Source organism: Pangasianodon hypophthalmus, chromosome 1 (genome assembly GCF_027358585.1).
Source record: "Pangasianodon hypophthalmus isolate fPanHyp1 chromosome 1, fPanHyp1.pri, whole genome shotgun sequence".
Classification (NCBI taxonomy): domain Eukaryota; kingdom Metazoa; phylum Chordata; class Actinopteri; order Siluriformes; family Pangasiidae; genus Pangasianodon; species Pangasianodon hypophthalmus.
Genome location: NC_069710.1, coordinates 3,582,198 through 3,597,619, shown reverse-complemented (window position 1 = coordinate 3,597,619; position 15,422 = coordinate 3,582,198). Strand labels below are relative to the sequence as shown.

The 15,422-nt window shown below is 38.6% G+C and overlaps 1 protein-coding gene across 1 annotated transcript in view; it reads left to right on the top strand.

The window, feature by feature from the left end:
- lars2 (leucyl-tRNA synthetase 2, mitochondrial) overlaps positions 1-15,422 on the top strand; it is a 51,359-nt gene extending 35,937 nt beyond the window's left edge. The window contains exons 15-21 of the mRNA XM_034307661.2: positions 1,457-1,560; positions 2,102-2,284; positions 3,489-3,658; positions 4,701-4,778; positions 6,267-6,378; positions 9,920-10,047; positions 15,043-15,422. Coding sequence (XP_034163552.2) covers positions 1,457-1,560; positions 2,102-2,284; positions 3,489-3,658; positions 4,701-4,778; positions 6,267-6,378; positions 9,920-10,047; positions 15,043-15,222 — 955 coding nt within the window. The 3' untranslated portion in view covers positions 15,223-15,422. The remainder of the gene's footprint in view (positions 1-1,456; positions 1,561-2,101; positions 2,285-3,488; positions 3,659-4,700; positions 4,779-6,266; positions 6,379-9,919; positions 10,048-15,042) is intronic.

Sequence of the window (15,422 nt, the reverse complement as noted above, 5' to 3'; positions counted from 1 at the left end):
GATGGCAAAATAATAGCACTTTAGCAGTTAACTTCATGTCTAGCACTTTTAACGACAAACAGCTTAATGTAGGTATCTAATAAGCAAGACAATGACAGTGGCAAGGGAAAAACTCACTTAAGATGACATAAGAGAAGAGTCAGAAATGACCTCTGGTTAATGCATAGTAGTGGGACTCTGACGTTAAGTTTGATGAAGAATTTTACTATGATAATACTGAGGTCATACAGAGAATTGATGGAAAATAATGATTTAAATGTTACATATTGACAGTATTGGGCCTCATTTGTCAAACTGGATAGGAACGGATTTATTTATAAATCATTCGCAGAAGGATTTACGCAAGAAATGTTCGTTCAAAAGAACTGTCAGTCAAAAGTTCCTGAGTTTATGTAAATTTCCGTATAATGAGACTCACTAATGTGAATCTCAAATGACGGGCTTCAAATCATTTAATTGCCTTGGGTTTGTGCGATTTTATATATGGATTATGCTGTCAAATTTAATTAACTTGAATTTTTATGAAAATTTTTGTGAAACTTAGTTCTTTCATGTTAATGGCTTGAAACAGAAGTGTCCAGTCTTATCCACAAAGGGCCAGTGTGGGTGCAGGTTTTCATTCCAGTCAAGCAGAAACCACACCTGATTCCACCTGTTCAATCAGTTGATCTCAGCTATCAGTAGACTCAGGTGTGACTTCTGCTTTGTTGGAATGAAAACCTGCACCGGCCCTTTCCGGATAAGACTAGACACCCCTGGCTTGAAAGAAAGCAGTCTAAAGAAATCCATTTATTAAGACAAATATGACTAGCCATTAGGATGAATGAAATGCTGCCATATGATGAGAAAGAATTCATTTTGCTCGTGGAGGGCTAGTGGTTAGGCCATGGTGCTCTCACCGCCGCAGCCCGGGTTCGATTCCCGGCCAGGGAACCAACCCTAGCCACTGGGGTTGCACAAGACAGCTCCCAGTGCCAGTCCCAAGCCCGGATAAAATTGGGGAGGGTTGCGTCAGGAAGGGCGTCTGGCGTGAAAACTGTGTAACGGTCCACTGTGGTGACCCCTAATGGAAGCAGCCGAAAGAAGAAGAAGAACAGCAACAACTTTTAGCTCACTGTTAATATTGTTAGCTTTGTATGATATGGGCTTTTGTGGGCGTCACTAAATGCAAATCAGCTGTGCAGTAAATGCGCTGAATGGGATTTATCGACTCGCGTGTCTAAAGAAAATCAGCCCTACTGAAACTTTGTAAATCTGACAGGAATTTTTATTTTGTTTCGGTAAATATTATGAAAACATTTACCCACAGCTTTACTAAAGGATTGTTAAATGAGGCCCAAACTGTTGAGTGAGTAAGAGTCTCAATATCTCAATAAAGCATGGCATACAATAAATAATAAAGCATACAAGTTCAGTTGGACTGGAGCCACTTACAATCAATTTGTTTCTTCTAAAGGGAACCATTTAAGAAGCTGCTGGTGCAGGGCCTTATTAAGGGTCAGACCTTTCGATTGGCTGAGAGCGGGCAGTATCTGAAGAAGGAGGATGTTGATTTCACAGGTGTGTGTTTGTGTGTGTTTAGAGCTTTTACTCTGGTGCTCAGTGATCATTATATCTCAAGCTGCTGTTATCTCAGCCAGTTATGGTTTGCTTGTTGCTGTGGTCAAAAATAGATTATGCCTCACTGCAGCTCAACTCAACAGCAGTCGGCTTAGTCATGGAAACCACTCGAGACAAATGCTGTATAAATCTCCATCTTTCCACCTGTCTATCTCTCTGTACTTCTCTCTCTGTCTCTGGTGAGTATGGGATCGTACATGGCTGAACTGTTGCCAGGCAACCAAGTAAACAGGGAATTTCTGTATGGACTGTGTGTATTATTGGTATCAAAGGGATTTTGTTAAATAGCTTTCTGTGTCAGTAAGGACAGACATGATGACTGGTTTATGCTTTTGTTTAGAAGAGGTAATAGTTTACACATGTTTGGCCCTTTGGGTTGCACCCAATTTTTTAGAGAAGGGATTAAAAATCCTACAGTGAATAGAGTTTGCCTCATCTCAGCCTTTTTTTTTGTTTTACATGTGTTTTTGCCATCTTCTAGCCTCCGAGCCTGTCCAGCGAGAAAGCGGGAAGCAGCTGCAGGTGAGCTGGGAGAAGATGAGTAAGTCCAAACATAACGGTATAGACCCTGAGGAAGTGGTGCAGCAGTATGGCATCGACACCGTGCGCCTCTACATCCTCTACGCTGCTCCACCCGAGCAGGACATCCTGTGGGACGTGAAGAGTGAGCTGTCTCTAAGTTCTAATGCTCTGTTTTGATACGGGTAGACCTAGCTTCTCCCAGATCAGTTTAGTTGTTTTATTTATTAGAGGGTGAAAATCAGATGGATAGAAGCAGCCGTCCTGAATTTCCAGCTGAAATTGAGGCAGTCCCCCACTCTTGTGTTATCCATGTGTGAAAGCTTCCTTAAATCTAGATTAGGTTTCATGCTTTAAAGAGGCAGTTTCTATTTTTTAGAGTCCTCTGCTGGCAGCCAGGTGAATTGCATTTGCTATTAAAATGTTTACAAAGCTTTCTCCCTCCCCAAAGCAGTCCCATTTATTGACACAATGTATGCCTACCTGCTGGTTGGCTTTTGTTTACAGAAACATTTAATAAAGAAATTAGTCAGACTAATGACAATATTGGGTATCACTTTTTTAAGATAGCTTTGAAATTGTTTGATGATTATAGAAACACTGTTACATATATTCAGATATTGCATACTGTATATTTTTGAAAATTCATAACATATAATAACAAATGACAAATAATAACTTCAGCATGAATAAACCGTAAGTTATGTTAACAATATGTTAGCATGTAAATAAATATAAAAAGTGTAACAAAATACACCTGAATTGACTAATATTTTGTATTTAGGGTTCTGAATATTTAAATTCCAAAATCTTATTGTTCTGATTTTTTTAAATCTGAAATCTTACCCCTAACAATTTCAAAACAAAGGAAGAAATATGTGTGTGTGTGTGTGTGTGTGTATATATATATATATATATATATATATATATATATATATATATATATATATACACACACACACACACACATATTATATATATATGTAAAATCCAAATATATGAAATTATTCAAATACTTTTTTCTTTGTACGTCGCTTCCAAGCTCCATACAGCCTCAGTTTTGAATTCATTCATTCATTCATCTTCAGTGTTTTGTTAATTTTGTCAATTAGTAACTTTGTAATAATTTGTTAAGAAGAAGAACAAGAAGAAGAAGGAGAGAGAACACCAAAATTTTGATTTTCATTTCCTACATTCTTAGCACTGAAGCAAAACACAGGAATATACTGACATTTGTGAAAAAGAGCTTACAGTGCAAACGTAACAAATAGTGTAGTAATGTGACTGTGATTCAAAGAGAGGTATGTTGCACTGATTGTGTGTGTGTGTGTGTGTGTGTGTGTGTGTAGCTGACGCTCTCCCAGGTGTGCTGCGTTGGCAGTCTCGTCTCTGGGGGCTCATCACTAAGCTGAGAGAGGCTCGTGAGGGCAGCGACACCCCCAACCCCTCTGTCCTCAACAAGAAAGAGCGCTTAGAGGCCCGGAAGATCTGGGAAAACAAAAATCAATCCATTGCTCAGGTCAGAGGAAGTACTTATACTGATTATGATTATATGATTATAATGATAATTAATATAGTACATTCTACTATATCATAATATAGCACTGATACAATTCTTCTTTTGCTTGCACACTTTGACCACTTGGTGTCGCCAGTGTGAGGGTATATGTGGGTCTATGTGCGTTGAATGATTAAGAAGGGACGACAGAATCATTTAGCAGAAGACACAGACTGTCACCATTACCACCCTTTTTTTTTTTTTTTTTTGTTCATCTATGAAAAGCAACCTGATCCATCTTAATTCCTTAGAAATTAACAGAAAAGGTGTAGGGAAAGGATGTTAAATTGAGAAGATGATACTTTAGTGCAGTATAAATAGCTTCTGATAGCTCAGGCTGGGATTGATTCCTCCAGAGGCCCGGGTTGGTTGAGAGGCCTGGCCTGTGCTCGAACCAACCAGAGCCTCTAAGCCACACTGTCTCCCTTTCATTCTTGTTGTTGAAAATCCTCTGCCATCAATCACATGCTTTCTAGCATGAAGGACGTCTGTAAGTACCTGCAGCTCTCTACAGCTGATGTAGAATCAATTCCCCTAACCCAAACCTTAACCTTAATCAGCATAAGAGAAGACACCACACTGCTCTCAGATCATCATAAGATTCCTAACTTCTGGTGGAAAAAACATTCACCCTCAGGGCCCCATTCTTTCCAGCTGGATTAGAGGAATAATGTTCACATTCTCTGCGCCCTTTCATTAGCTGAAATATCTCTAGCAGAAGAACATCACTAGGACACAGAAATTATGTTATTCTTCTAGTCTGCCTTTCACTCTCCTTCAAATTTGCATTAATTTTTAACTGAAAGTCATTTTTATGTTTAAATCTGCTGAGCTTTGTTGGCTTAAATCCACACTTTAACAAATGTGCTGAAGAAGGTAGAAATTATCTGTCTCATAAGTCATAACTCGTATAAAACGAGACAAAAGAATAAGAGAACAAAAGATATGGGGTTGAAGTGAAACTAAAATAGATTTTTTGTGTACTAATGTGTTTGGTTGTCAGGTCACCACTCACTTGACAGAAGACTTCCTGTTGAATGCGGCAATCTCGCGGTTGATGGGCCTGACCAACACACTCTCAGTGAGTCTTCCATGCACATTCATCCTTTCTGTAGAGTTTTACACACATATTAAACTCATTTACTAAAAACATCATACAGAGTTATTTTATTAAGCCTGCTTTGGTGTGGTGTGATATTATAGCAATTGTTTCACAAACAGAACCATAAGAGAAATAATAGGTTTATACATTCTGACAGATGTTTGTGCCCATCCACAGACAAGCATGACCACATCTGGTAGTGCTCTATATATTGATTAATGATTTGATAATGATTAATTCCTTTCAGTGAAGAGACCAGTCAAAGTACACAAATCAGTTTTGTCAATTTTGTCAAAATCTATTAAGACACGCCTAAGCTAAAAAAACTGAAAGTATGACTGGGTTTATGGTTATATAGTTACAGAATATAAAGTTCTCTGTGCTGTTATAGAATTTTCCAGAACAGCACAGATCACTTTGAACTTCACAGTTTCTCTGTAAAATGAAAAAGGAAAAAGTGTGTTTAGGGTTTTTTTGGCTGATTAACCTCAAGAGAGTGGAAAACAGGGAAGGTTTTTTTCCACTCTCTTGAAGTTTTGACATAAGTGTCAACTGACTTGACTCGTGGATGTTTCACAACATTAAACATAACTGTAAACTGTTCAAAGTATGACAATTTGTTCATTATAAAAGAAAAGTTTGTAATTGTGGTACAAGATGATTAAAACACTTCATGACATGCCGTTATAGGAAAATAATCAACTTTGGACATCATATCACCATGTGATTTCTTTTTTTTTTCTATTCCATATATAAAATATGAGAGCCAGCATTTTTCAAAATGCAAAGGCAGACGATATAAAAAGTTACTTGTCTTCTGTTATTATATTTGTTTACCTCTGAGGGTTTGCAGATGTCTGATGGTATTTTTATTGCGATTACAATAGGCCATTCGGTATAGACAGAGGTGTATTAACATCGAAACAGATTTTAGGGAACTTGAGTGGTTTTCACTGCCATAAATTGCACATGATAGCTGATTTCACTGGCCGCATTCTAATTACAATATTTATTTTTTCTTGTTTGGTGGTAGTAAGTCCGGGTAACTGAGTCACTTATCCACTCATTATAGAGGCTAGAAAACACATGTAGATGAATCATATGCATATAAAGATACTCTGATGACATTTCTAAGTATATGGTGAGTTGCAGATCTCCCCTTTAATCAGCCATGGCTGTTCCATCTTAACAAAACCCTGTCCTGAAGAAATTAGGCTGTGCACATATGGGACGACTGCTGTGCATTCCTCACTGCATCATATGATGTGTATTATCTTATGTTTGCAAATATGGTCTTTCAAATCTATAAGTTTATGCCTTAGTGTGTCTCTTATTTGGGTTTACAATGCAAAGGAAGTGGTGCATGTTGATAATCCACAGCCACAAACGGATATAATGATGATGTTTCATCCTCCCTGCTTACACCTGTGAGTGTGTTTTTAATTTCATCTCTATTCTGTGCTATAGCAAGCGTCTCCTCGTGTGGTTCTGCACAGTGTGGAATTTGAGCAGGCCCTAGTCTCGCTGTGTGTGATGGCTGCACCCATGGCCCCTCACCTGACCTCTGAGCTTTGGGCAGGTACGTGGGAGCTGATTTGAGAGAAAGAGAGAAAAAAAAAAAGATTTTAGAAGTATTCATAAATTTATAAAAAGATTTTATTCATTACCGTTCTCTAAGAAATATGCATGCATTTTAATCCCAGGTATAATTTACATGGAACTTGCTAGCAGCCCTTGTTATTCTGAATGCCACATGGGTCAGTGGTTCATTTTAATACCAGATTTGCAAAGGATTAAACAGGGAAATTAAGTGTGGGTGGATTTAATCCTCCTGGGTGTGTGCTGATGTGGCAACTGATCTAATTCCAAAACATTCCAACGCCCTCAACTATGTTGGAAATACAACTGTGTGCGTGTGTGTGTTTTCATATTCCATTGTCAGATGTTCCCTGCTGACCTGCTTACATATATTGATACTGTGTACAATACATATATTGATATATTTTTTTAACATGACAAATTATTGGACAAAATGAACATTAGTAACATCTTCAATGTGCCTCAGTGTCAAATCTACAGATCTCTGGATGTACTGGAAGGATGAAAAGCATTCTTCCAAATTTTGACGTTTTGATGATACTGATAGAGAGCACTGTCTAACACATAAGTCCAAAACCTCCCACAGGTGTTCATCAGTTGAGATCTGGTAACTATGAAAGCCATAGCATGTGATTTACACCATTTTCACACTCATCAAACAATTCAGTGAGCTTTTTGTATTGGGACATTGTGGTCCTGCAAAACACTCCCATCAGGATAGAAATGTTTTATCATAGGATAAAGGTGATCAGTCAGAATAAATTTGTTGATTTGCAGTGACCGTTCCTTATGCAGTAAGTGGACAAGTGGACCCTAATCATGCAAGCAAAATGTCTCCAGAGCATAACAGAGCCACCGGATTCCCTCACTGTATGGGTCACACCTTCAGCCCTGTACGGTTCTCTTGTTGTACACCACACGTGCATTCACCCAGGTGTCAACAGTATGGAGAAAGATAACTCGTCTGACTATATCACTTTTTCCACGTGTCTGTAAAGAAGTGCCTGTGGTTTTTACACTACTTAACCTTTAAATCCTACTTTAATATCCCTCTTTTTGCAGTTGTGGACAGACTGTTCTTACTGAAGAACTTCTTGTTCTTGCTGAATGTAGATCATGCCCTGTATTGACATTCTCAGTCACCTGAAGAACAGTTGTTTTTCATTACATACTGCACAAGCATCACAGTCATTGAAGTGCACTTTTGACCACAATTTCCTGATGCCTTACCAATAGATCTAAATGCAGATGCCACTTTAGTCAGAGTTCCTATTGAAATCACGGGCAGGCTTTAAACTGGCGTCCTTGCAACAATATTGAACGCTGTTCCAAAGTCACTTAGACCATTTCCTTTCCATATTTTTGTCCAAAACTGAGGCCTGCTCAGCATTTTTATACCTGCCACATGGTAGTATGTTATAATAATAATAATAATAATAATAATAATAATTATAATAAGGATAAGAAGAAGAATCTTTATTTATATAGCACCTTTCATGCAAAAAGCAGTTCAAAGTGCTTTACAAAATGACAGTAGTAGGAAAAATGTCAGTAAAAGAATAAATGACAAAAGATGTAGCATTCAATTAAAAAAAACTTAAATGAAAAATTAGAACATTAAGAGATATACGATTAATAAATAGCTAAATATAATATGGAAATAGAGGAGAGGATACGGAGGGGTGACCTATTACAGGCTAATTGTTCATTGTTATATGTACTGTGTACAGACTGTATGCATGTTGTAAGTTGTTTAACACATCTAGTTGTAAATATCAGGAAATGAAAGTTGAAATTCTGATGTATCGACTCATTCACCTTTTGATCTCAAACCTAATTGTCTTCATTGTATAGCAAAAACAATACTTTCGGAGGGGATTGTATTGACACAAAACAGCCCACACTACTGAAGTGGGAGGAATTAATATAGTTTGCCAAATTATTTACAAATAAAAGCGTAAAAGTTGTGATTGCATAAGTTTTCACCCCCGTTGGTGTAAAATCCATTGGTTGCTTCTCTGACTAATGTTCTCCGTACCTGGTAAGTGACTTTTGCCGATTGTCCTCAGGAATGTGATTTTCTTTCCATTTTTAATAATGGATTTAATGGTGCTCCATGGGATGTGCGAAGTTTGGGATTTTTGTTATTACCAAACCCTGACTGATACTTTTCCAGAACATTGTTATGGGCTTGTTTTGGTAGCTCTTTGATCTTCATGCTGCTATTGTTTAACAAACTCTTTCGAGGAACAGGTGTGTATATAGAGAAGACATGACACTTTAACTGCTCACAGGTGAACTCCGTTGAACAATTTATCATAACAACTGGTTGCATGAGAACTACTTTAGGGGTTTCACAGCAACACTTTGAATACTTTTGCAATTACAACTTTTACGTTTTTATTTCAAAATAATTTTGCAAACCGTATTGATTTTCTCTCACTTCAGTTACAGGCTGTAACACAAACTATGGTAAAGTTCAGTGGGGTGATACTTATGCAAGTGTGTGTGTGTACCCAACATTAGTATTATGTAGAACTCAAGGAACATTTGTGGAGTCAGCCCAAATAACCCATTACACAAAAAACAGAAATGTGTAGATTGTTTGGCAAAGAGACAACCTGCTCAAGAGTTATGAGCTGTGGAAAACACCGGAAGAAAGAGGGGAAATAACTGTCCAGCACATCCAGCTATTGTCGCACATGTACATTGGACAGAAGGTTTGAGCTTCTCTGCGTGGACACATCCCCATTCCCTAGCTGATAACTCCAAGGAATGCTTGTAATGGAGAGACAGGAAGTATGTGGGGGGGAGATGATGTGCATGTATCTCAATGTTTATAAATGTTATGGGACCATGTAATAAAACTCAGAAAGACAAGCTGTGTAGTGAGAGCATCATTTCTCATTATTCCATTTAAAATAAAAAAGTTACATACGAGCACCATTTTCCCCCTAAAATGTAGTCGCACACAAACACACTAGGACAAAGTTTAGCGGAAACACATATCCTTCCTGGAGGAATGGTGTGGGTCATAGAGAGACTGCTAAATTTACCATGTCCCAGGAGAGAGGGCCTTGCCAACTGACCCCTGTGCTTCTCAGTGTAAATTGAATCACAGGCTGCATACACGAGAACTGAGTGCTATCACTCACCTTCTATCAGTACTGTCTTTCAAACCCATTCCAAAGCAGTGGAAGTTTTTTTTTTTTTTTTTTTTTTTTTTTTTTTTTTTTTACAGTGCCTTTCTCAACAGCCTGGATTTGAACAAAATAAACAGAAACACTAACCTTATTATATTACGTAGTACATTTTTATTTTTTGGACAAAGCTTGGGTTAGTGAGTGTGTCAATATAATATAAATACAGTGTAAAGACAATATAAAGTTTGTAAAAACTAAAGAAAGAAAATAAGAATAACCATTATTATTATTATTATTATTATTATTATTGTTATTATTATTATTATTGCCTCTTTGTAATAGACTAAATGTCTCTCTCTCTCTTTCTCTTGCTCTCAGGGTTGTCTCGGGTGAGAAACCCTCTCGACCCTGCACTCTTTGGGACTGGAGATGTGCTGCAGCAGCGCTGGCCCACTGTGGACCCAGAGTACCTGCAGACTCCTGACACACTCGAGGTGTCTGTACGGGTGAGACACACGGACATCACACACCCAGTGTCTGTAATGTTTCCGCACTGCGAATACTTAACTAAAATAAAATATCTATAAGTATGTTTACAGTATGATAGTTTACAGTAACAGACCTTGTTATAAAGTGAATTCCTGCTTATCAAGTCTCCTGTTCTGTAATATATACAATATATTACATATTACATATATTACAGAAAAGGAGACTTGATATATTACAGAACAGTGCGTACATTATATATATACGTTAAGCAGAACTGACAGGTGCAATCCCCAGGCTGCTCAGTATGAATGATCTTCTGTCTTCAAAAGCCTACTGAATCTCTCCGTGTTAACTTAGGAACATGAGTGTTTGTGATCCTCTAGAGAGTGTGCCGGAATGCAGGAAGTGAATCTGTCTCCCCCTAACGAGCCCAGTGTGTCTTCTTATAGCATGTCTGTAATTAATCTGGGTGGGAGGGTGGGTAGAAGGGCTTGGCCTTTGATTCACTTTGATGGTTGAACAGTAGCAATAGCTTGTTTTGTATACTCCAGAGACAGATAAATGAACTCCTATGCTGCAGTTTAAACCTAGAAGTCACATGATGATGTGTGCATAAACGAATTTTTACTGTGGAGGCTGAGTGAGTCAGAGATCAGAAGTTCTTCATAAATGCTCAGTAGGTATATCACCCAGTGGTTATATATGAACTTCTCAGCCTAATATTGACTTTACATAATTCACCAGCTTACATTTTCACGTGATTTTATTCAGCTAAGGTATTATTTCAGCTGTCAGTGATTGACAGGTGAGGTGAGTAAAGATGCCTCATTGTTCTGATTGGTTGAATGCTGTGCATTTTCCAGAGACACTGGAGGTTAAAGCTGCCAGGATATGAAAGAACTTCACTATGTATGCATGTGTGTATCACACACGCACATGCGTGCGCACACACACACACACACACACACACACACACACATACACATAAGGATCAGCCATAACATTAAAACCACCTGCCTAATATTGTGTAGCTTCCCTTGTGCTGCCAAAACGGCTCTGACCTATCGAGGCATGGACTCCAAAAGACCTTTGTAGATGTACTGTGGCATCTGGCACCGAGACATCTTGTACTGAAGTATTACTGAAGTCCTGTAAGTTGCGAGGTGGGGCCTCCATGGATTGGACTTGTTTGTCCAGCACATCCCACAGATGCTCAATCGGATTTAGATCTGAGGAATTAGGAACTCTTTGTCAAATTCCTCAGACCATTTTTGGTAGGTGCTAGCCACTGTATACTGGGAACACCCCACAAGACCTGTCGTTTGGGCCTGAAGTTTGGCCCTTGTCAAAGTTGCTCGGGTCCTTATGCTTGCTTTTTTCCTGCTTCCAACACATCAACTTTGAGAACTGACTGTTCAGTTGCTGCCTAATATATCCCACCCTTTGACAGGTGCCATTGTAACAAAATAATCAATGTTACTCACTTCACCTGTCAGTGGTTTTAATTTTATGGCTGATGGGTGTATATACACTCACTAAGCACTTTATTACGGCCTCCCTTTGCTCTCAAAATAGCCTTAATTCTTCGTGGTATGGATTCCACAAGATGTTGGAAACATTCCTTTGAGATTCTGGTCCATGTTGACATGAATGCATCACGCAATTCCTGCAGATTTTTCAGGTGCATTTTCATGCTGTGAATCTCCCGTTCTGCCACATCCCAACGGTGTTCTGCTGGATTCAGATCCGGTGACTGAGTTACTGGAGCCTTTCTGTCAGCTCGAACCAGTCTGGCCATTCTCTATTGAACTCTCATCAACGAGGCATTTCCGTTCGCAGAACTTACTCACTGAGTGTTTTTTCTTTATTGCTTCTTTCTAAGTAAACTCTAGAGACTGTTGTGCGTGAAAATCCCAGGAGATTTACTCAAACCAGCCTGTCTGGCACCAACAATCATGCCACGGTCACTGAGATCACATTTTTTTTCCCCATTCTGATGGTTGTTGTGAACATTACCCAGAGCTGCTGGCCCGTATCTGCATGGCTTTATGCATTGTAATGCTGCCACATGATGGCTGATTGCATGAATAAATTGATGTTCCTAATAAATGAGTGATTGTGAGTGTTGTATGTGTGTGTGTGTATATATATATATATATATATATATATATATATATATATATATATATATATATATATATATATATATATATACGCCACCCACATGTAACTTTAAATATGATAGATGTGTGGAATTTAGATGTCAGCTTTATTCAGTGAACCTGTTAGATGTTAGATCATAGCTGCACTTCTGCATGGAGCCACCCTGAATGGTGCAAATGTTGTCTTAGCAGACAGCAAGGAAAATAAATATTGAGAGAGCACCTGTCTTTCATCTTCACACACCATTAAGCAGATCAATGCTCTTTCTGGCTCCCTCTCAATCTCTCTCACATGCGCAGACACACACTCTTTCTCTCTCTCTGAGTTTCTATCTCTCTCCCTGCCACCCGTTTTCTCTCTCTCTCTCTCTCTCTCTCTCTCTCTCTCTCTCCCTGCCACCCTCTCTCTCTCTCTCTCTCTCTGAGTTTCTATCTCTCTCCCTGCCACCCATTCTCTCTCTCTCTCTCTCTCTCTCTCTCTCTCTCTCTCTCTCTCTGAGTTTCTATCTCTCTCCCTGCCACCCTCTCTCTCTCTCTCTCTCTCTCTCTCTCACACACACTCTCTCTCTAGCTCCATATTTATATAAGTGGGCCCTGCTTTATATAAAAGTTGTGTATCCAGGACTCTAGTTTATTAAAAGCCTACTGTAGTTTCTCACACTATCTTTTCTAATCCTGTGTGTGCATGTGGAAGTGTCCTCCACCCCCTGGCTCTGCCCTGTCGAAACTTACTGGTGAGGTGAGCTGGCTTTGTGGGCTTATGGGTGTGCATACTGCTATATTTTGGGAATCCCCTGCCTAGTTGCAGAAGTTAAAGAAGTTCATGCCCTTTAATGACAGGACTGGGTTTCTCCCACAGAGCGGGGTGGCTTCTGTGGCTGAATCGTACCCACACACACACGCGGGAAGATTTTATCAAAATTCAAGCGGTCTCACTTGATCTTGGCAGATGCAGGGACCATATGAGGAACAGAGGCTGATTGTTTGCTCATTCCTCTTCAACTTCAGGGGATTTTACTGAAAATGTTCCTTTTTTAAGAACTTTAGACTTGTACTAATCTAAAGAAACAAAAATTGACATTGCAAGAATTTGCATTTTGAGATCTTGATATTTTAAAGTTCTAAAATATTAATCAAAATGATGAGTGTCCAAACAAAAAACTCTATGGCTTATATCTGAAAATCACAAAATTGTCAGATAGAGAGATCTCAATATGATTACAAGATCGCGAACTGCCTATGAAGTTTTAGTCATCTATGTGATTTTGAATGTTTAGTAAGTCTACAGCCAGTTCCATAAGTATTTGAACAATGACTTAATTTTCGTACTTTTTTTCGCCTCTGTACACCACCACAATTTAAAATGAAGCAGTCAAGAAGTGGTTGAAGTGTAAAATTTCAGCTTTAATTCAAGGGGTTTAACAAAAAAATATTGCATTAACTGTTTAGGAATTACAGCCATTTTTACATAGTCCCTCCAATTTCACAGGTTCAAAAGTAATTGGACAAATGAAAAAGGAGATAAAAGATCTGGAGTTGACTCCAAGCGTTGAATTTGCATTTGGTAGCTGGTCATGGGAACTCTCAATATGCGGTCCAACAAGGTATCAATGCAAGTGAAGGAGACCATCATTAGGCTGAAAAAATAAAACAGACCTATCAGATAAAACAGAAGCAGAAAGCATCTAAAAAACCCTGCCCAGTTCTGGAACAAGATTCTTTGGACAGATGAAATCAAAACTAACTTGTATCAGAATTATGGAAAGAGAAGAATATGGAGATAGAAAGGAAAAGCTCATGATCCAAAGCAAACCACATCATCTGTCAGACATGTGGAGGCAGTGTTATGGCATGGGCATGTATGGCTGCCAGTGGAACTGGGTCACTGGTGTTTATTGATGATGTAACTGCTGATAGAAGGAGCAGGATGAATTCTGAAGTAGCTATACTTTGTGCTCTGATTCAGTCAAATGCTGCAAAACTTATAGGATGGCGCTTCATAGTACAGATGGATAATAACCCAAAACATACCGCAAAAGCAAATGAAAAGCTTCTTAAGGCAAAGAAATGGAATGTTCTTAAATGGCAGAGTCAGTCACTTGAACTCAACGCAACTGAGCTGCTTTTCACTTACTGAAGACAAAACTGAAGGCAGAAAGACCCACAAACAAACAGCAACTGAAGGCAGCTGAAGTAAAGGCCTGGCAAAGCTTCTCGAGGGAGGAAATTCAGCATTTGGTGATGTCTATGGGTTCCAGACTTCAGGCAGTTATTGACTGCAAAGGATTTGCATCCAAGTATTAAAAATAATCCTTATATTTATAACTGGTAGTTTGCCCAATTACTTTTGAGGCTGTAAAAATGGAGGGATTATGTGAAAAATGGCTATAATTCCTAAACGATTAATGCAATATTTTTAAATTATTTTTAAAGTATTTTTAAAATATTTTTTTTTTATATGTTAAACCCCTTGAATTAAAGCTGAGATTCTACACTTCAATCACATCTTGATTGCTTCATTTCAAATCCACTGTAGTGGTGTACAGAGGCAAAATTATGAAAATTGTGTCACTGTCTAAATACTGATGGACCTGACTGTAAGTAGATTCAAGCCTTTTTGATAAATGGCAAATCATCATTAAGATAATAATGCAAGCCAGCTTTATATACTGCTACTAGACATAGAATTACCAATGTATTTGTCATCAGAAATTATTTTTTTTATTATATCTGGCTTGCTGGGATTTGTTTATTCTCATTGATAACATTGTGCCCTGCTTTATAAGCACTTAAGTGTCTGTTGTTTCTTTAAATTCTTAATCTCAGGGCTCTCTTTTCTTCCCTCCTCAGATTAACAATAAGGCATGTGGGAGTGTTACTGTGCCTCGCCAGGTGGCTCAGGATGCTGAGAAGGTGCGAGAGCTAGTACTGGGCAGCCCATTGGGCGTGAAGCTCCTTGCTGACCGTGTCATTAAGAAAGCCATCCTCTCTCCCAGGACTGCTCTCATCAACTTCCTGGTAGAAGAATGAACTGTGTGTGAGAGAGAGAGAGAGAGAGAGACCATTGTGCTTTTCCTGTATGTAAATGGTCAAATGAGCTGTCATTCAAGATCTCCAGACAAACTGAGGAGACAAGGCCTTTGCACTTTGACAGAAGAGTGGATGGAGAATGATGCACCTATCTGTTTTTAAATAAAAGACACTGAATAAAGACTATTTTTTACAGATTA